This window comes from Phyllostomus discolor, chromosome 14 (genome assembly GCF_004126475.2).
Source record: "Phyllostomus discolor isolate MPI-MPIP mPhyDis1 chromosome 14, mPhyDis1.pri.v3, whole genome shotgun sequence".
NCBI classification, from domain to species: domain Eukaryota; kingdom Metazoa; phylum Chordata; class Mammalia; order Chiroptera; family Phyllostomidae; genus Phyllostomus; species Phyllostomus discolor.
The window spans coordinates 40936150-40956586 of NC_040916.2; the positions used below are offsets into that span (position 1 = coordinate 40936150).

General features: G+C 56.6%; 1 protein-coding gene across 3 annotated transcripts in view; it reads right to left on the reverse strand.

Annotated features, from left to right (window-relative positions):
• IGSF3 (immunoglobulin superfamily member 3) overlaps positions 1 to 20437 on the reverse strand; it is a 94477-nt gene continuing 74040 nt past the window's right edge. For 2 of the 3 annotated variants that reach the window (XM_028502606.2, XM_028502605.2), the window contains 4 exons: positions 14286 to 14696; positions 10039 to 10446; positions 5268 to 5735; positions 1 to 3098 (listed from right to left, as the gene is read on the reverse strand). In XM_028502606.2, the coding sequence (XP_028358407.1) occupies positions 2848 to 3098; positions 5268 to 5735; positions 10039 to 10446; positions 14286 to 14696 (1538 nt within the window). In that variant the 3' untranslated portion in view covers positions 1 to 2847. The remainder of the gene's footprint in view (positions 3099 to 5267; positions 5736 to 10038; positions 10447 to 14285; positions 14697 to 20437) is intronic. The other variant, XM_036015805.1, reaches the window with a different exon arrangement.

Here is a 20437-nt window from a genome sequence, read left to right on the forward strand (position 1 = left end):
TATTTTCAACATAATTTACTACAGGTATTTGAAGTGTATATAAAACATTTTAGTGCAACATCTTACAAATAGTTTTCCTTTAAAAAAACAAACAAACAAAAATCAACAGCTCTCTACATCATGCATGGGTAGTTTTCTTAGCCCACCCCTTTTTCTTCAACAATTAACGCAGAGAAACCATTGTTTGACAAGAATATGAAAACTTGCTACTGTAACACCCTGGTGAAAGACGGTGTGGTCATATCCGTGTCCTGGGATGGGCCTGGCACAGTGTAGGTGTCATTAATGCGACTTCACAGATGGAGGACGGGCGGAGAGAGCAGGTGGCAGTCTCTCTCCTGGACTCACAGCTCCCGCCGGGAATGTGCAGGGGAGTCTCCCAGCCACTGGAGGGCGCCATTGCCGTTCATCTGACACCCCATTTCCATAGAAATGGCCCAAGAAGGAAGGTCCTGGGGCTTTTCGTAGAAAGCTGGAAAAGCTCGCCCTTTGACGGTATTCCCCAACCCCATAGAAAATACTCAGAAAAAAAAAAAAAAAACAACTATTAAAATACTGTCTTCGGCTTCTTTTCTTTCAAATTTCCGGCAACTGCTTCACCTATTTAATTACGTGTAGCAGTCACCTCTCTGCAGCTTTGAGCGAATTCAAACCGAGTCTCAGGTGCACGCCCTGGTCCCAGACAGCCCTCTGGCATCTTTCCGCTCGGACAGAAGAACAACAAGTCTCCTGCCCTCACTGACTTAGTCTGTAAGTCAGCGGTCAGCAATTTCCCGCCGGAAGCCCGCACCCCTGACGTGAGCAAACGGGGCAAAAGACCGCTCCTTCCACGGCCAGTGAGGCGAATCTGCACCTCTGCCGCATCCACGCAGCACGGCACGTGACAATGAGCAAGGGACGTGCCAGGACTAAGAGGGTAGAGGCCTGGTGTAACAGCCACGAGAGGCGGGCAGGTGTGTGTGAACATGGCTGAGCGCTCACCTTGCTTCCCTTCAGGTGCGTGGCAGCGAGGCCTCTGCCGTGCACCCACAGCACCTGCACCCACAGGCGTGGGTCAGGATCAGCACCCACACAGCCCAGGGAGCCCCGCCGCCTCCCCGGCATCTGCTCTGCCTCAGAACAGGGTTTCGCAGCGATCTCTCTGATTATGCTCGGTGCCCAGATCCCTGCTGGTTTTTTCCAAACTGGGAAACTCCCCGGGAATTCGAGATGAGAGCTCACAGAGAAAGGGAGATGGCACTCTGGCCAGCGAAATGTGGGAAAAGCAGGGCAAAAAAAATGTCTTTGTGGAGTGAGTGAACACTAGAGCCAAAGCCGCTTTCAGGGAGCTGAGCTTCTGGCCCCGGCGTGTGAAGTAACAGGGCGACGCTGGCCTTCTTCCTTGGACCTTAAGGGGCATTTGACTAAAAAGCCGCCATAAGGATGAACTACCCAATCGCCTAAAACTGCAGACCAGGTCTGAGAATGGGAAGGGGGAAACCTACGCAGACGTGCGCTGCTTCCTGCGGAGACTCGGGAGGCGGAGGGTTTCCGAGGGCTGCGCGGGGACGCCCCTGGGTGCTGGTACAGCAGTGAGAAGCTGGGCGAGGTAAATGCTGAGGGAAGACATCCATCTCCTTGAGGAAAACCTAATCGAAAGGAAGAATAACCGGGTCTTCACAGCTCCCGGGGCCGTTGCTGCGGCCTGCTCTCCAATGCCAGGCTCTGCGCAGCCCCTCCCGCCACTGACTGTCCACTCCTCAAGCAGCTCGGCTGCCACAGCCCCTGGAGCACACATCAGCGTGTGTGACGGCGGCCTGGGCCCGTGTGTTCAGCTCGGCGCTGTCCCCTCCCCAGGCTCACTGGCCACCTTCCCTTAAGCATTTGGCAAAGCACCTTACAACAGAAGCCCACCTGGTCAGTTGCCAGTGAGAGACCGTCCCCACGGGACGGATCAAGCCGACAACGAGCCTTGCTGCCTTCCTTCGCTCACCACTGGCTCGGACCCATCTGCAGGTCAGCAGCTGCTGCGAGAAGGCGCCCTCCGCCCACTTCGCAAAGTGTGAGCTGACTGGAGCCTTTGACTTGTTCTCCAAAAAAGTTTTCTTATTTTTTGGCAAGGTTGGGAGGAATCCTATTTTTGCCTCCCTGGCAGATAGGCTGGCCGGGCACCATCTACTCCTAACGGGCTTATGCAGGATTTCTCTCGTACATACAAAGTTCTTTGAAGAAAAAAAAAAAAAAATTTCAAGGCTTTCATCTTGACTACAAAGTGGTTCCAAGAACTCCAGCTGAGGGAAAAGATAAGATACAAATTGGGCCCACGTTTCACGTAATTTTCAAGTCTCATTAAGAAAGTAAAAAAGGTTTGGGCGTATTTTGCTGCATGGGTGGCGTTTTCAACTGTGCAGCAACAAAAGGTCTTGGGAGAGACTCCTTGGCGTGAGGAAGTCCGTCCTTCCTTTTCTCATCCGTTGCACGTAAGAGAAATACGTCCACGACATTACAGAATCCAAAAAAGGTAAACCACAGGGATTTAAAGAGAGTCCATCACAGAGAATGGGAACCCCGTGACTGCCCGTCACTCCCCGTGAGCAGGTGCGGCACCTGGAGCTACTCACTACGTTACCCAGGACAAAAACAAGAGCTAACCCCGCAGGGCGAGGACACCTGCTAGGACACCGCTAGCCCACCAGGACTGCCCCCTGGAGGTGGCAGTCTGCCTCTGCGACCGATGGTGGACTTTGAACTCGACTCAAGTCTGAGCGGTCTGAGAGGGCACGCCGGAGGTCAGAGGTTGGAGGTCGGGACTGTCCGCCGGCGGCACGGAGCACCTCCGCTCCTGGCGGCAGGCACCCCCTGGCGGCCTCAGTCTATGGCTCCTGGGTGGATGCTGAGGACAGGGGGCTCCAGGCAAGTGGGGGAGTAGTTGAGGTGCGGCTCTTTGATCCACAGCAGCGGCACCCCATTCTTCCCGTCCGAGTTCTTGCTGGAGCTCCGGCTCTTGAAGCGCACCAGCAGGATGGTGATGATGAGGATGCCGAAGATGGGGAACGGGTAGAAGAAGACGAAGTAGAAGAGCGCGTCATTGGAGCAGATGGCGGACTGCAGGGACGAGCCTGGAGGGACCGTGGGGGGACAAGACAGGGAGGGCTGAGAACCGGACTGTCAGCCTTGGCTCCCGAAGACCTCGCCCAACCCAAGGGAAGCCACCTGGCAGGGTGCGTGCCCACCCTCTTTCCTCCACCGCTGCCACAACAGGGGTGGGCCCTCCAGTCCTCGGGCTCACAAGAGCCCCTCTCCCAAACAAAGCGAGGCTTCCACTTCCCACTGTGAGCCAGTGGCACTGCTGGGAAAGACACACAATAAAGTGTGGTTTATGGATCATGACCTTGACTATGTCTAGGATAGGGTAGAAGCTGCCTCTAGTTCAGCCTGAACCTCCTGCCTGGTTCTATTTCACTTGTCCCTTTGCACTTAGGTCTGCTCCAAACGTCCTTCTTCGGGAAGGTAACCTGTTCTCTCCCCACCGACGCCTGAGGGCAGTTTTACGAGAAATGATGCTCGCCTGATTGACGTTATGAATTAAAGTGTCACGTGGACCATTCACAGATGTCCACAGTGTGTCTGTGGCCGCGCAGAGCGCAGGGCTGGCTACTCCTGCACACGGACCGGGATGACGCACGGTGCCCCCGACCCAGCCGAGGATGCTCTATGATGCAGGGGGCCCAGCACTCCCTCTGTAAAATGAGGCTGCTGCTGGGTGGTCTCTGTGTTTGGTGAAGCTCAAGGCACATGAAAGTCCACGGTGGGCAGACAGGATGTGACCTAAATGCCTTCCCTTACACTTTGGGACACTGGGTAAGCACAGGGTTGGGGCTCTGAATAGGTTTAGGTTTTTCCTTCCTCCTTGCTACTACTTAGCTGTTCCTCATCACTACTGAGAAAACTTAACATACACTTCCACTTCTCAGGTTTCCAAAGGATATGAAATTGCTGACAGTCAACCACTTTTGACCCACAAAACCTCAATTTATATGGTCCTACTGAATAAACAGGAGGTAATCAAAAAATAGAAAAACTAATAAAACCCAAACACTCAGTCAAATTTAACTGGTAAAATGTTTTGAACCAAAAGAAGCAGAAATTTCAAGCAACATTTTTATGTCAGCAACAGAGGCTCATTCTATTCTAAAAAATGCCTTTTTTTAAATAAATGGCAAAGCTATGGTTTTTTTTTTTAGATTTTATTTATTTTTATTTTTAGAGAGGGAAGGGAGGGAGAAAGAGAGAGAGAGAGAAACATCAATGTGTGGTTGCTGGAGGCCGTGGCCTGCAACCCAGGCATGTGCCCTGACTGGGAATCGAACCTGCAATGCTTTGGTTTGCAGCCTGCGCTCAATCCACTGAGCTATGCCAGCCAGGGTAAAAACGCCTTTTTTAGTCTGGTGTATGCTACGTTTTGACAGAAGGCCAACCGGAGGCGTGCCTTGTTAGAGCAAATGATTTCCTCCAGTCTCTGCTCATGAAGCCCCTCAGTCCGATGGAAACGCTGGGCCCTGGACCTTTCTGTGGCAACAGCGGGCGGTGAGCAGGGCTGCCGCTAAGCTCTCCCAGATGCCCGGCAGCCTCGCTGCCTTGCTGGGCTGATCTTCCCAACCAATGCACCTACAAACCAATGCAACCTGCAAAATGCACCTAAACCTCCTAGTCACCCTCCAAAATAAAAATGACCTCAGGACTTGAGAAAAAGAATGACTTAATGACCCACTGTCCAAAAGTACAAGGGACGGTGTTTAGGTCACACTCTGTCTGCCCACCGTGGGCATTAAGCCTCACAGAACACAGAGCTGGCCCAGCAGCCTCATGCCACGGAGAACATGAGGCTCCCAGAGGCCGGGCTGCTGCCAGGGGCTAAGGGAGGTACCTGGGCTTCATTTTCAAAAATTCTTCCCCTTATGAGTCTGAAACACTTGCTCATTTCCTAAAGACAGAAGAGGTGGGATACTCTGAAGAGTATCAAGGTAACATCAACGACATGTGGTCCCCATACAAGGAAATCTTACTAAACCAGAATGTGGTGCAGCACCAGTTTACGGAAGAGATTACGTGATGAGCCGTCACTCTGACTCCCGGCCCTGGTTCTTGCACGAGCGGCCAGGGGTCAGGGACGTGGACTGGTGTGCGGACCCTAAATGCCCCTGACAGCTGAGAATGCAGCTCATTAGTCCATAACCGAGCTGTGACTTTTATCTTACAGGCAGCTGCAACCAAACCGGAAAACTCACCTGTGTCCAGCACCTGGATGCTGATGGGGGCCGACTCCCCCTCCGTCAGCCGGTACCACTCCTTCTGCGGGCTGGGCAGCCACTCCTCCACATGGCAGGAGTAGTTGCCCGTGTCTCGGGTGCTCGCCTGCAGCACCGTGAGCCTGAAGAGCAGGGCGGACAGCCTCTGGAAGCGAAGCCGGCCCTCCCAGGGGCTGCCCTCTGGGCCAAACACGGCGTCTGGGCCCACGCTCAGCAGGACCATCCGCTCTGCTGGGTCCTCTTCCTCCTCTTCCTCCTCCTCGTCCTCCTGTTCCTCCAGGCCAGGGCTGCCCCCTTTCTCCCCAGCTTTAGTCCTCAGGGAATACCAGCTCACAGCAAAGCGGGAGTCCTGGCTCGAGCGAGACACGACGCTGCAGTCCAGCTGGAACGCGGCCTTCTCAGACACCGTGGTGTTGGGGACCAGCGTGTCCACCTGCAGGGCGGCCTCTGGGAGGACGAGGACGAAGAAGGGAGAAGAGGTTGTGTTATTTCCTCTGCTCGAGAGAATTGTAATGCCCATCACTACATACATTATAGCAATATCCACACGACAGACCGCTGGGCCCCTGCTGAGAGGAACGGGGCCGTACCATGTGCGGAGATGTGGAGGAAGATTTGAGAAAAACTACTATTCGGGTACAGAACGCTGGCTGTGTGTTCTGTGCCTCATTGCACGCAGAGGCTTGTATCTGCATGAGTCATCTGTGGAAGAGTTCACAAGGGGCTGGTCACGTGGTTGCCTGTGGGAATCTGGGGAGGGAAGGACACATTTGCTCTCTGAACCCTGGCAGTGGTTGCATGCTGTCCCCTACAAGTCACCCACCTGGAACCTCAGCATGTGACCTGGGCTGGAGACAGGGTCTGTGCAGACGTAACTAAGTTAAGAGGAGCCCCAAATCCAAGGACTGGGGTCCTTGTCAGGAAGGAGAGGACACACGTGGAGACACGCAGAGAGGATGCGTGGAGACGGGGGCGGAGGCTGGAGCCATGCAGCTGCAAACCGGGGGCCCCGTGGGGCCACCAGGGGCCAGGAGAGGCCAGGAAGGACCCCCCACCCCAGGAACAACAGGGGAGCCGGGCCCCGACAGGCGGATCTCAGACAGGCGGCTGCCAGAACCACGCGGGAATGAATTTCTGTGGTTTGAAGCGACCCATGTTTGTGCTCATTTGTGACGGCCGCCCTGGGGAGCGAATGCGCCCTTCCAGCCGCGCTGGCATCTGACCTGTGTACGCGCGGAGGGCTGCCTGCGCCACAGCGAACCCGGAGAGGTAAACACGCGCTGAGGCCCCGACAGGAGAGCTGCACGGAGCAGGGGCTCCCCCGGCCCTGAGGGGGACGACACAGGCAGCGCCTTCCCAACAGACAGGGAGACACGGAGCAGCCCGGGAGCGGGGCCCACGCAGGTGAGTCGCTGCTCGCAGACTCATTCAGACAGGCTGTCGTCTGTCTCTCTATCTTTTTTTAATGGCTTACCGGGGAAGGTTCCATGCAAACAATTCAGTCCCTAGCTCCTGAAGGGCTGTTTGTGACGCGAACGCTTATGAAAGATGCCAGCGTGGCATCAATAGCAGCGGAGACACCACATCGGATCCTCCTTGGATGGAGCCCAAGTCGGAGCACCTCCCAAGTACTTTCCTGGGCTTCCAATGAATTGGCTTCACGTCGCCCACAGGTGAACACGAAGCCGGGTTCCCACTGCTGTTGCGGGGTCCTGCCAAGCCCCTGGACGCCCCCGAGGCCCATCTGGACTCCCAGTGTGCACGGCTGGCGCACGGGCTGGTGGGTGGGGCAGGGGGGAGGGGGAAGCAGCAGGATGGAGAATAGGGAATCAGCCCACAGGCGACTCTAAGCCCCTCACTCACTGGCTGGTTCTTCCAGAAAGCACCGCTAAGGTGGGGCCCCAAAGCCGCAGAGAGAGAGAAATATTGCAAAGCAAGGGGCAGTCTAGGGCGCTTTTTCCTCCAGCGTCCAGCACAGTGTCCCCCTAGTGACTGGCCGCTGGGTCAAAGGAGGTGGCCCTGAGAAAGGCCATGCAACGGCCCCACTGCAGCGGGAGGCCAGTTCCCACCCAGCAGTGCTCCCCACCTCCTCTCCTCTTGCTTCTTCTCGCCTAACTGCTCACATGTTTCCCTGGCCCCTTCAGGGGCCTCGTCTGCATCAGCAACTCAGTACAAGGTTTCTGAATGAAATCAATCTCCGCCTTCATTCAACCACCCTCCTCTAAACACACCTCCCTACCGCCTTGAGTCCCTGTGTCTCACGCCTTCCAGAACAGGCCAGCCACCTCCCGGTCAGACCTCACCGCTCTCTCCCTTTCCAGGAGGGAGTTGCGCTCGGCCCCTCCCCCACGCCACGCTGCCTGCTCCCAGGTTGGCTGACTCCCTGTCAGTCATCTGATGACTGTGCTTTCCTCTTCCCTCATCGTGGAGCCAAATGCAACTGCAAATGTGCTCAGCTCCAATCTCACTGAGGGCCGGAGCCCCGCGCTTCATCTATTTCATACTATGGTCGACCTTAAGTGATGCTCAGCGACTCTTAACGCAACTCCCGGAGTTACATTATTTCCAACCTTCTACACGTCCAACTTACACCTCAGAAAAGCACAGCACACAACGAATGTCATGCAGCCAGTAAAGGTCATGGAATGCTAGTGAGATTACAGATGTGTTTCTTCTCAAAAGAAAAAAAAAACACACTTTTCCGTGTTCTGAATGTTTTGTGACGGGCACGGTCAGCTTGTGCACAGTGATGCACCCCAATAACAGCGTCCGTCAGCGACGGGCCTGCAGAGCTGACAGGGGTCCCACTAGGTTCCCAGGGAGCTGGGACATTCCTGCCGCCTCCCGACGTCATAAGGCTGCACCGCGTTGCATCACTCCCGTGTGCGTGGCGCTGCTGGTGCGGACAGGCCTGCCGTGGGCCAGTCGCACGAAAGTGCAGCACACACAGTCTGCCCAGTACATATGCTTGACAGTGACAATAAATGACTGTGCCGCTGGTTTATGTATTTAATACACTGTGCTTTTTATCGTTACGTCACAGTGTACTTTTTCTACTTATAATAAAAGGAGTTTGCTATAAAACAGTATGCCGTATTATGCCTCATCTGTCTCCTATTTACTGTGTCTCTTGCTTGTGTCATTTTCCCTTGTGCTTCATTTAACCTTGTGCTGTTTTGCACAGAATGCACGGCACAGGCTTGTGGCCCGGCAGCAATGGGCTGGACACTGCCGCCCCTCTGGTGGGCGTGCAGCAGGCCCCACTGTCTAGGGTGTGTCGGTGCGCTCCGGATGTTTGCCCGGCACCGAGATCGCCTGACAGCGCCTTGCTCGGAACAACCCCGTCGCTGGGTGGCCCTGCCCGCACTCGGGAAGGCAGGCAGGCAGGCTGGTGACCCAGGCCACTCACCCGGCTGAACAGGAGACACAGGGCCACAGGCTTAAGGGTCATGCTGGCAGCCCATGCAGTGGCAGGACGGAGACGGGGGTGGCCGCGTGGCCTGCTCTGACCAGCTGTGTGGCACTGCCCTGCAGGTTTCCGTTCCCTCAGGGAGAAAGCGGACCAGTCGGGGTTGTCGTGAGGACGGGAGGTAAGTCCCCTCACGGTGGCTGGGATGCAGCTGCCACCGCACAAACCTACGTCTCCTCCCACCTCCCCTGGGGCCCCAGCACAGTGACCTGCAAAACGGGCGGGAGCTGGGGGGTGAGAACGAGGGGCGTGTTCCGCTGCCAGGTCTCTACGATTTCAGCTGTGGGGGAAGGTGAGCAGCAGTTTCTAGGCAAGGCAGAAAAACGAAAACAGAAAGAGTGCGCGGCAGACGAGGAACTCGGAGTGGAGGAGGTTCCCGCACCCCCGGTGAAGGCACAGGGAGGGAGGCGGGAACACCCCCCCTTGCAGCACAGGGGGCAGCGTCCCCAAGCGCGTTCTGTGGCGCGTGGGGCCCGCGTCACGGCAGAGCTGCGGCGCTCCGACGGGAAAGCTGCTCCGCTCGGACACTGTCACGTGATGACGGATGCTTCCCACAGTGCCAACGACACACATGCGGGGCCCTGCGGGCGCTCAGAAACCACACACCAGACTGGGCGGTCACACCGACACAGGCCGCAGCTCCGTTCCTGCCCCAGGTCCTGGGAGGGCCGCTGAAGTTCTGTGCGGGGGAGGGTAAATGACGGCGCGACGGGCAGAGGCCCCGGGAGGGTGGCGCCACGCCGCCTCCGTTACGAGTTTAACTGTGTCAGATGATCACACCTGGTCAGTACGCGTGTTCAGGCACGTGGGCGACCAACAGTGAAGGCGAGAAAAGGACAGGCCACGTGGGTGGTTGTCAGCACCCGTGAAACTGCCGGGACGTGGGAGAGCAGAGGTGGCCCAGACTTCGCCTTTTCTATAATTTTTCCCCACAGAAAATCCGTCAGCTCAGTTTTTCAAACCACGTGGCTACTGCACATCCACCACTTGTCTGGGTCTCAGTGCGTTCTTTGAAGGAAAGATACCCTATGCTGTGCAATGATTAATTAACACGTTATTCTAGTTAAGAGAAGAATTACCTGAGGCCAAAGCCAGATGTGCAATTCCCACTCACTAGGGGGAAAAACGTGAGGCAACCCTGAATGGAGACGCAAACGGTAAGTGTGCCTGTATTTGACTGCAGACAATGCACTAGTGAACCCACTGTCTACGCAGTGCATCAAATCTTATTCTCCCGAGGGAGACAGTGCAGGGCGTGGCGCCCGGGGACAGGACCCTCACCTGGGCGCGTGACCGCCACGGCTGTCTGCCCGGCGGTGTCCTCTGCCCGCTTGTACCACACGCCGCTGGGGCTGGGCAGCCACTCCTCCACGTGGCAGCTGTAGGCGCCGCTGTCCTGCACCGCCACGTTCTGAATGGAGAGCCGGTACACGCCGGGCGAAGGGCTCTCCAAGTGCAGGCGCCCCTTCAGGTTGTTCTTGGCCGCCTGCTCTCCGTAGTGGAAGGTGGCGTCGCGGCTCAGGCGGGCCACGGCCTCCCGCTCCGGGTGGTTGGGCTTCCACACGAACCACTCCACCGCCAGCTGGGAGGCCGCGCTGGTGCGGTTCAGGACCACACACTCCAGCTGCACCTGCCGCGTCTCCAGAACCGACAGGTTCCCCTGCGCTTGGCTGAGCTTCAGGCGGCTGTCTGGAGAGGCAAGGAAAGAGACGTCAATGGCAGGACAACCACCGGCCACCTGCACACGCCACTTCCAAGCAGAGGTGAGCGGGCGCCTTCTCGGTGCGGCAGGCGGCAGCACCCAGAGCAGTGGAGACGTTGCTCAGGCACGGACGGCACCCTAGCCATTCTGAGTTCTGGTCGTGTGTCCGCGTGTCTCTGTTTTATTTATTTTCTCAAATTTCTAGTTATTGATTTTAGGGAGAGGGGGAAACATCAATTTGTTGTCCCACTATTTATGCACTCATTGGTTGCTTGTACGTGCCCTGGCCAGGGATCAAACCCACAGCCTTGGTGTGTCAGGGCGACGCTCTAACCAACTGAGCCACCTGGCCAGGGCTTGGGTGTTTGAGCTTTAAGGGGTTCAATGCCAGAGTAATGGCTGCCCCTGGATTTGTAACCCTGGTCAGTTCAGATACTTAGCAGAGGACAAGCACCCCGTCTTATCCTCGACCACTTGTGTAGACAACCGCACACCCTGAAGACAGCAGACCACCACGCACACGGCTGACTGGCGTGGGTGGCTGGGAAGTGACGGGAACGGGATGGTGGGAACCCCTCTCCAGGAGAGCGTTTAAACAGACGACTGACACTGCTGGAGCCAGGGGCTGGAAAATTCAGCCCGTCAGAAGTGTCACTACTGCTGGCACACGCTAATGGCAGGCGCAGAATCATAAAAGGCCCTAATGAGCACGTAGAGGCATCAGAAAGCTACGGAGCAGTAAGCGCACGGAGGCTCCTGCGGAAGGGCGCGTCCTGAGCCACGTCCCGGGAAGGGGAAGGCCGTGCAATGTTACTTTTCACGTTGCAAAAGTGCCAGAACATTTTACAGTGCACATGATTGCTTTTGCAATTAAAAGGTAAAAAAAGTTAATAACAACAGAAAAAGTGTTTTAAATAACCTATCTCCTCAAAAAGACACATCCACACACATCCACACACAGGTTATCTCTGGGCTGAGAGATCATTTTCTTCTTTGTGCTTCTGTATTTTCCGAAAGCTCTAAAGTGTATTCTTTCTCAACAGAAAAAGGGGAGTGTGGGGGGTGAGGGGGGGGAACTAGAAGCAGGAGGGAAAAACAAACAAAAAAAGGGAAAAACATACAAACCAAAGTCTCAACAGAGGAGGGGAGGTGCTGCTGTAATCGGGGTGCTGGAGTGCCGCACCCTCTGCACAGGACAGCGCTCATGCGTTGGGACCAGCACCCTCTCACCCCCCTGCACCACCCCCGTCTGCCTGGTTGAGGCCCGCCTTCCAGATGGGGAACCCCTTGATCAATTTAGGGCCCAACGAGAATCTCTCGGTTTCGGGAGAGATCAAATGAGACGAGAAAAGAGAAAGGACGGACGGTTACGAAGAGGAACCTGGGAGGGCAGTGTTCTCAGGAGGGAACGTGATTAGAACTGAGAAGAGACAACGCGACTGAAACCCAAAGACGTGTGTGGGCACAGCAGCAACCGTCCTGTTTGAAAGTCCCCGGGACTGGCCTGCAGGCAGGGCGCAGGGCACGGGAATCCCCGACAGGGTGCACTCAGACCAGAGCTTTTCTGCACACCCGCAGGAGGGGGAGCGAGGAATGCCACTGCGCAGCCGGCGGGGCGACTTTAGGGATACGACATTCACGGAAAAGCAGGAGACGCTGCTCTTGGCATGGGCCAGGCCAGGCCACATCTGGACTTCACACCTGGTTCCACTTGCTTCCTGAACAGGAAGCTCACTGAGGCCACCTGGGGGACAAGTCATGGGGGCGGAATGGTGACGAAAACGAAGCACCTGGGCTCACTCCGGGAGCCTCACGCCCGGCGGAGGAGACAGGCCACAGACACAGAAGTAAGGAAAAGTATGCATGGTAACTGCCCGTAAATGGACTTCCGGAAGCGTGGACAGGCAGAAGTGCCGTGACTACCTGCATGTGAAGAGCTAACTGCACAGAATGCCACTCGGTGTTATGCACTGTGACGGGACGGGGAAGGGGACAGAGAGTGACTAGAATGCCGTTTTAGTTAACGAGAGCTAGGCACGGCTCCCTGAGGAAGAATGAGATACACGAGCGTCTGTGGTCAACATATTCCAGGCTCAGAGAACAGTCAAAGGCCCTGGGGTGTTCAAGGAAAGCACCCATTCATTCCTCATTCAACCAATGTTTATTAAGGGGCCACAGGGCAGTGGCTGAAGATACAAAGACACATCCCTGTCCTCGAAGTGCTACAGTAGAGTGGGGAGAAAATGCAAGCACAACATCACTATGCTGTGTGTTTTATAAGAAAGCCCTGGTGACACCGGGAGATATCAGGGAAGGCTTCCTGGAGGTGGCGCTGAGTGAAGTCTTGGAGATGGGGTGTAGACAGGGGAGAAGCAAGAAAGGGGCATTCCAGGCAGCGATGGCAGTGTAAGCAAAGGCGTGGAGATGGGACTGAGGCTGGCAAAGCAGCACCCACTGCCCTTCCAGAAGGACAGGTGGTGACAACACACTGCAGAGCGGGCAGGAGTGAGGATGGAGAGGGAGGTTAGGGCCATGTTACACGAGAAGTTCAAGAGCTGTGTTAACAAGGAGAGGGAGAGACTGACAGGGCACACAGAGGTCCCATCACAGGCTGTCACGTGTTGTTAACGACAGGGATGCGGTCCAAGAAAGCGTCCTCAGGTGGTTCTGTTATTGTGCACACACCTCGACGGCACAGCCTCCTACGCACCTCGGCCGCATGTTACTGTACTCAATCCCGTGGGCGACGCTAAGACAACAGTGAGTGTCTGTGTGTCTAAACACAGAAAAGGACAGTAAAAATGAAAGACCGAATAAGGTGCACACCTGTGCAGGCACACATCTGTGTGGGCACACTCCGTGAATGGAGCTCACAGGACACGAAGCTGCTCTGGGTGAGTCAGCGAGCGAGTTGGGAGCAAGTGTGAGGGCCTGGGCGTTCAAAGGCCGGTGGCTGGCTGATGGCGATGTAAGCTGCACTCTCAAAATCGAGGTGCTGTGAGCAAGAGGGAATCTATGCCAAGCCCCACAGAAATGGCTCCTGTCACAGAAAAAGATCCGCCTGACCACATATCCCTGCATTTCTTACAGGAAATTCAGCTCCATTGTAATCTTGTGGGGCCCCGTCAATGGTGTGGTCCTCTGTACGCTAAAACACTGTTATGCGTGCATGACTGGATCAGAAAGGACGGGACCCAGATCCCCCTCCCGGGTTGTTCTAGGGGCAGATCTGAAGTCTGAGAGGGAGATTACGGGGCGGGGAACTTGGTGCCCCAGGCGGAGCTGAGCCCTGGAGTGTGGTGCGCTCTCCTGCTGTGGGGCACCCAGCAGAGGGCAGGTGCAGCCTGCCAGGGTCTGCACCCATGGGGTCTGAAGGGGCCGGGTGGTGACTCAGTCTGGAGACAGGATGCATTCACTCTGGGCCGGCGACAGGGGGTACAGAGGAGGGGAAGCAGATGCCGGGCTGCAGAACACGCCCTCTAGGCAGGAATCCTGGGTTTAGAGCCACTACCAGCCCAAGATCCAGGGCACAAACCGCAAACCCGAAAGAGGGCCAGGCGCCACCAGAATTCTGCCTGGCCACTTCCTGCCGACCACAGTGCCCCGCAGGCCTCTCCCAGGTGAAGACGCCGTTCACACAGCTGAGTCGAGGAGGGCGAGTTTGCCATCATCAGTGCCGGGACCCCTTATAGGCACAGCGGGCACCTCACAGCGGGCGAGCGCAAGGATCTGTGTGCTGCGCCCCGGCCAGTGTGGACCCCACAGAGCCCCCTGCGGACGGCTACACTAAACCCGCCCGCAGGGAAGGCCACGCCCCTGAGCTTACCTGGCTGCTTCACCGTCACCTCTGTGCGCCCCGAAACCTCCTCTGCCAGCTTGTACCAAGCATAGTTGGGGCTCAGCAGCCACTCCTCCACGTGGCAGTAGTAGCTGCCACTGTCGCTGACCTCGGCTCTCTGGACGGTGAGGCTGAACAGGCCGCCGGTCGCGTGCCTCTCGAACTGGAGCCTGGCTCTCAGGCCCTCCTCCTCGGCGTAGGTGCCGTACTCAAAGGCGGAGTTGTGCGTCGTTTTGAGGATGAGCTTGCCGTCGGCGTCCGAGGGCTTGTGCACGTACCAGAGCACCGCGAAGTGGGAGTTCTGGCTGGTCTGCGACTTCACGGAGCAGTTCAGCTGGATGGGCCTGTTCTCCACCAGCGTGAGGGTCCTCTTGGACTTGCTCACCTGCAGCTTTGTCACTGCAGAGGAAAGGGGGCAGCTCAGCAGAGTCGTCCCACGGCCCTGGATGCACAGCCCGTCCCACACCTCCCACCTCGGGGCCCCCAGCCCGGTCTTGTCCCTCACAGGTCCCAGAGGACACGGGATGGGGGTGGCTTCCTCCAAAGCATGGCTGGGGAGAGCAAAGCCGCATGCAGTTGGCTTCACCCGCAACGTCCCTCCCTGTGCCTGCTCCTCGCCGGCCCGCTTAGGCCCTCACCATCTCCCCCTGCCTCCTGGCTGCCCCCCCTGCCTCACACGGCCTCCAGGGGGATCCAGCTAAAGCACGAATCTGCCCACTTCATCTCCCTGCTTGAAAAGTTTAATGGTTCCCAGTTGCCTTTAGGTTCTAAAGAAAAACCATTCCTCTTCGCAGCACAAAGTGCTTCCAGGAGCGGTCTGAACTCATCTCCCAGGAGTTGCTCCACAGGCCCCACGGCCCAGGCAGTGTCCCCCTGAGCTGTGGTCTCTGCTCGGCTGTGCTCTCTGTCTGCCTCGTCTGCCACCACCTCTCCGACCCTTCCCTCCACTCAGCCAGCAGCCCCGGCCCCCACCCCTTCCCACTGGGCCGCACACGCCGCCTCTGAGCTTCCGTCCGCACTCTGTGTATCTTCAGGCCACCTGCCTGCTCTCTCCTCCATCCTGGCCTGTGAGATCCTGAGGGCAGAGGTCAAGCTTCCTCTGCAACTATTTAGAGTGCGTCCACCCCGTCCCCTCATGATGCTCAGGCGACAGTCGTGCCCGGAGGATGTTCTCCTCGCTGCACCCCCGGGGCTGAGCACAGTGCCTGGGCGTCGGGAAGTGCTTGGTCAGTGTCCACCCAGTAAGTGCGGGAGTAGGTGAGCAAATGCCAGCCCCCAGGAGAACCACGGTCAGCAGGCGGCTAGAGGATACCACGGTGATCGTCCTGGGGGTGGAGGCAGGGGAACAGACTGGGAAGAAAGTGACCAGCAGCGAGACAGAGCAAAGACAACTCCAGCCTCCCCTTCCCCTCGCTGTCCTGCTCCGAAACCGAGGGCAGACTCCAGAGTGAACCTACCTGCCAGTTAATGAGTGAGCTCACTCTCGAAGTGGCAACAAGCCACCTTCTAATGAAACACACTTCACCAAGGTAATTTGAGGTCACATCCACTCCATCATTACTACACGTGGCTCTGCTCCCCTCTACCCAGCACCCCCTACTGAACAAGACACAATCCCAAGATCCTCTTAGGAAGCTGACAGTAAAAGCATCATTCCTGCTCCATGCCTCTTCATACTTTGCTTTTCAAGACCAAAGTGCTCACCAGCTGAGAAAGAAACCCAGGGCCAGCCCAAGACAGGGAGGGGGCGCCAGGCTTCCTCCTCTGGGCCTGCCTGGCCCGTCTCCTGCACCCCTGCCAGTCAGTCCCTGGGTCCAGACGGAGCCCTGAGCCCGCTGGTCATGCCTGGGCCTCCTCTACTGGCGCGGGCTGCCGGCTGGCCTGCAGCTGGTGTGGAAACACAGCATCAAGGCCGGTGACTCCAGGACAAACCCTCTCAATGGCCAAGAGGGGTCAGCAAGCTGAGGCGTGGCCAGACCCCACGCCCAGCACAATGACTGCAAAAGCTACTCTAAGGACTCATGTCAGTGAAGGACACACCCTGTAAATCAGGAGACACGCCTCACAAAGGGCTGCTGAACGCACAGACCTGCAGACCTTCCCCCGACTCCACATGACGCAGCCCGCACCCACATGAAAGAAACCCCACACCCCCCGCCCCACCCATTCGATTCATCTTTTCTGTGAACAAGCCCCATCTCCTGCCTCATCCTTTCTTGAGACACAGAGGCCTCCGGGGCACAGTGGGGTCGAGGGTGGGGTTTACCAGTAAATTCTGAGCTCTAGAAACTCAATTCCCATCAGCTTGCCCATCCGAGTTCCTATAATACTTGGAACAACCGCCCCCTTTCATTCCCTTCCAAGCCAATTCGCCGCATGCAAATATCTCTATCAGCGCAAATGACACCACCTGAATTGGCTGGGCCTGGGCCAAAAGAACTAGGTTGTTCTGTGTAGGGCAGAAAAAGCTTCAAAATGTATTATTAATTGGGGCCAGAGTATTTTTGCAACCGTTCCTAAGGAAACCTCGATTGCTATAGTAACTGCATATGTTAAACTGGAACCCTATGACTAGACTTCAGTTTGGTCACGTGGTCTGAGGACAAGAATCCAGGGAAATGTTTCAAAGCATTTCCATTTTTATTTTCCTTCTCGTGTCAAAATATTGTGAAGTGTTGAAAAGCCTGAAAGAGAGGCATTTTTCAAACTCGGAGCATGCCTGGCGGGTGGGCGAGGGGTCAGCTCCTAGTCCACACTCTGAATTTCCTCCCACGCCTCAAGGTCAGGGGGACCTTTCCCGAAGCCCAGGCGAGACTGCAGGCCCCGTGACTGATTAGGAAGCACTGTTCCATCCTGCCCGGCGCTGCCCCCGGTGGTGTGCGGCAGGTCTGCGCCACCTTCCTCCCCCTAAGGGAGCCCTGCCCCCTTAAGGTCCACAGGGATTTTCTTCTGCAAGATCAGAACAGTCCCAGTGTCTATCTTACATCACACGAGTGTGTGCAGATGAGCAACAGTCTCTAGAGAGAGCTGGCACAGAGCCTGGTATATATGGACACGCAGTACTCTTTCACTGTGCCCACTCCTCTTTGGTTTGTGGGCTCAGTCCCATGTTCAAAGCACGACATTGGACTGAGCACTGTCAAGGGCGAGTGACACCCTTCCCAGTAAAACTGCTGTCCACAGACCTGCGGCATCGGTGTCAGGCACTGGGGACACCGGGGAGCTTCTCAGCAACGCAGACTGGGAGGCGCCCTGTTCAGATCCCCTGAACGAGAGTCTTCCTTTCGTTGACCAGGATCCCCAGGTGACGCGTGCGCACTGAGAAGCCGGAGAAACCTTGGACGTGGTTGTGGTGAGCGAATGCACTCACCAAGGCTTCAGAGTTGGAGGTGAAGGGACAAGAGCTGAGGACCGAGGCCTGGCGAACACCACGCCCCCGCCCACCCCCCCCCCAGGGGCTGTGGAGCAGCGGGAGGGAGGACTAGGCAGAGGAAGAAGGCCGAGAGGCCGGGCTGAGGCCCCTCCTGGGAGCGCATCTCTACCACTCCTGGCCCCACTGCCCCGGGTGAGGAAAGGGCCCTTTCCGTCTGCACCTGGAGGTTCCCCCCAGGCCTCCTGAGGGAACGTGGGGAATGGTGGGTTCTGCGGCTCTGTCACCGCATGGACCAGGGGGCTGAAGGCCAGACGGAGGACTCTGCAGCGGAGCAGGGCAGCTGCTTCCTCGGGCGACCTCCCCACCAGTGGTGCTGTCCTGTGTGTGCTCAGCTCCCTGCAAATGCACTTCCTCCGTCAGGGAGGGATCCCCGACCCCACTGGAGCTGTGACTCGCTGCCCGGGGCTGGTGTTCACGTTTTTCCATCCGATGCCGTCATACCTGCCTCCTTGTGCCCCGGCACGGGTGTGCCAGGGAGGAGTCTGGGAGCCCCTCGGGTGGAGAACCGGGCCCAAGGGAGAGAGGACCGGCTGAGGGGGGCTCCTTTCACTTGTCTCGACTTAACGTCTACCCTTCTCCCAGGGCCACCGCGTCTCCTGGCCGGATGAGCCCTGCCCGACCCCAAGCTCATCCCGAGGTCACCATAGCTCAGAGCAAGGGAGTGCGACGGAGCACCATTTCACTCTGAGGCAACGTTCTTTTCCCCCTCTTAAAAAATGTTTAATTTTAATTTTAAAATTCTTTTCTCTTCTGTATTCCTGTGCGCCCAGCCCCGTCCCCTTCGACAACCATCAGCTTGTTCTTTATATCTGAATGTGTTTCTGTTTTATTCTGGTGACACTTTTTTTAAGGTCCCACATATAAGTGACATCAGCAGTATTTGTCCTTCCCTGTCTGACTTACGACATGCCACTTTGCAGCACATTCCCCAGGTCTGTCCGTGTTGCTGCGAGCGGCGAGATTTCATCCTTGCTTGTGGCTGAGCCCCACTGCACTGCTCATACGGCCACATCTTCTTGCCTCCACTCGCCTATCAGCGGGCACCTGGGCTGCGTTTCCGTCTTGGCTCTTGGACATGATAACGCGATGCACACTGGGACACAGACCAGTGCTCTCGTTCTCCCTGGTGAACACCCAGCAGGGGTATTGCTGGACCAAACAGCGGCCCTGCGTTACATTTTTCCAGGAGTTTCCACACTGCCTGCACTAACGTACAACTCGCTGACAGCGTGGGGGGTTCCCTGTTCCCTCTCGACCACGCTTGTTAGTCACTGATTTGCTCACAACGGTCACTTTCCGAAGGCCTTCTCTTTCCTACTAAGTAACGTGCATCTGAAGGGCGGAGGCTGTGACCCAACCGCCTGCTAATCAATTTAATAAACGAATGACTGAATAAATATGTGATTAATGTTTTCTGGGAGGTATGGGAATGTACAGGAAAGGCATTTAATCCCGATTGTGACAGGAGGGAGTGACCTTTTCAAAAAGTATGTGACATCCGAGCCAGGCCCTGAAAAACAAATTGAGTAGGTGGCCCCCCCAGCGGAGGAGGAGACCGCGAGGGCACCCGGAGAGAGGGGACAGGTGAGCCAAGGCGAGACCTCTCTGCGCGCCCCTTCCGGGGTATGGCAGGTGGCCACGTGCGGCAGATGAAGTCGGGAAGGCACGCCTCGGCCAGGTTGCAAGGGGCCCGGCATGCCGTCGGGATCCCACCGCCTGTGCCCCTCCGGGAGCCGGCACTGTCCCTGCAGCACCGCTGTGGCCTGGGGACTTACAGCCCTGCATCCTTAGCCCTGCCCTCCGCCCCCTGCTCTGCTTTCTCCCCACAACCGCGCCCTATTTAAGGCCCTAATGATCTCTTTTCAGACCTTACACTTGGCCTGAATCCCAGTGTCTCGGCCTCCAGCCTCGGCCTCCGCCTGGGGGAGCTCCCCAAGCTGGGAAGAGGAGCCTGCCACTCCTGGCTTAGAGCCTGCTTGTGGGCCGGCTTTCGTCACCAGGAATGCAGTGCACGATGCAAGCCCGCATCTGAAATGACTCCGTGCAGCAAACCTCTGCTTCGCGTCCCACGTGACTTCCCAGTGACACTCTCAGGGGGGAGACCTCTGGCCCTGCGCCTAGGACCTGCTTCCGTTTCACTACCAACACGCCTTTTGTGTTGGCGCAGTTTGAACACCTGTCAGGTAGATCAAGGGAGGGTTCTCCGTGCTTTGCTTAGCACCGTCACCACAGTCACTCAGGATTTCGCAAACCGAAGGGCAGTGCCGCCTGAGGAGGCACGGCTGACGCGGTCCGTGACGTCACTGACGCTGTTGTCCATGACGTGACTGACGCAGTCCGTGACGTAGGGACAGACGGGCAGCGCCTCCGCCCAGCTGCTGTCCCCTCAGTCCTGCACCTCCTATGTGCGCTCCTGAGCACCGACAGGTTAAAGCCTGTCATCGTTTTATCATGAACTGCTTTCTAAAAAATTCCTCCTTTATGCCATAATTAGCACATTGTAACAATCTGTAAAGGTTATGTGAGTAGAAATGTTATACTGTCTATGAATTTCATTTTAGAGTAGTAAAGGGACTGTTACACACTGTTATTAAAAGCAGTATATAATTTAAGTATGATACAAAGTCCTCCTAATTGCTCAGTTTAGAATATTCATATTTAACAAATTTATACAACCCTAGGTGGCTAAGCAGTATTTTAAACGCTT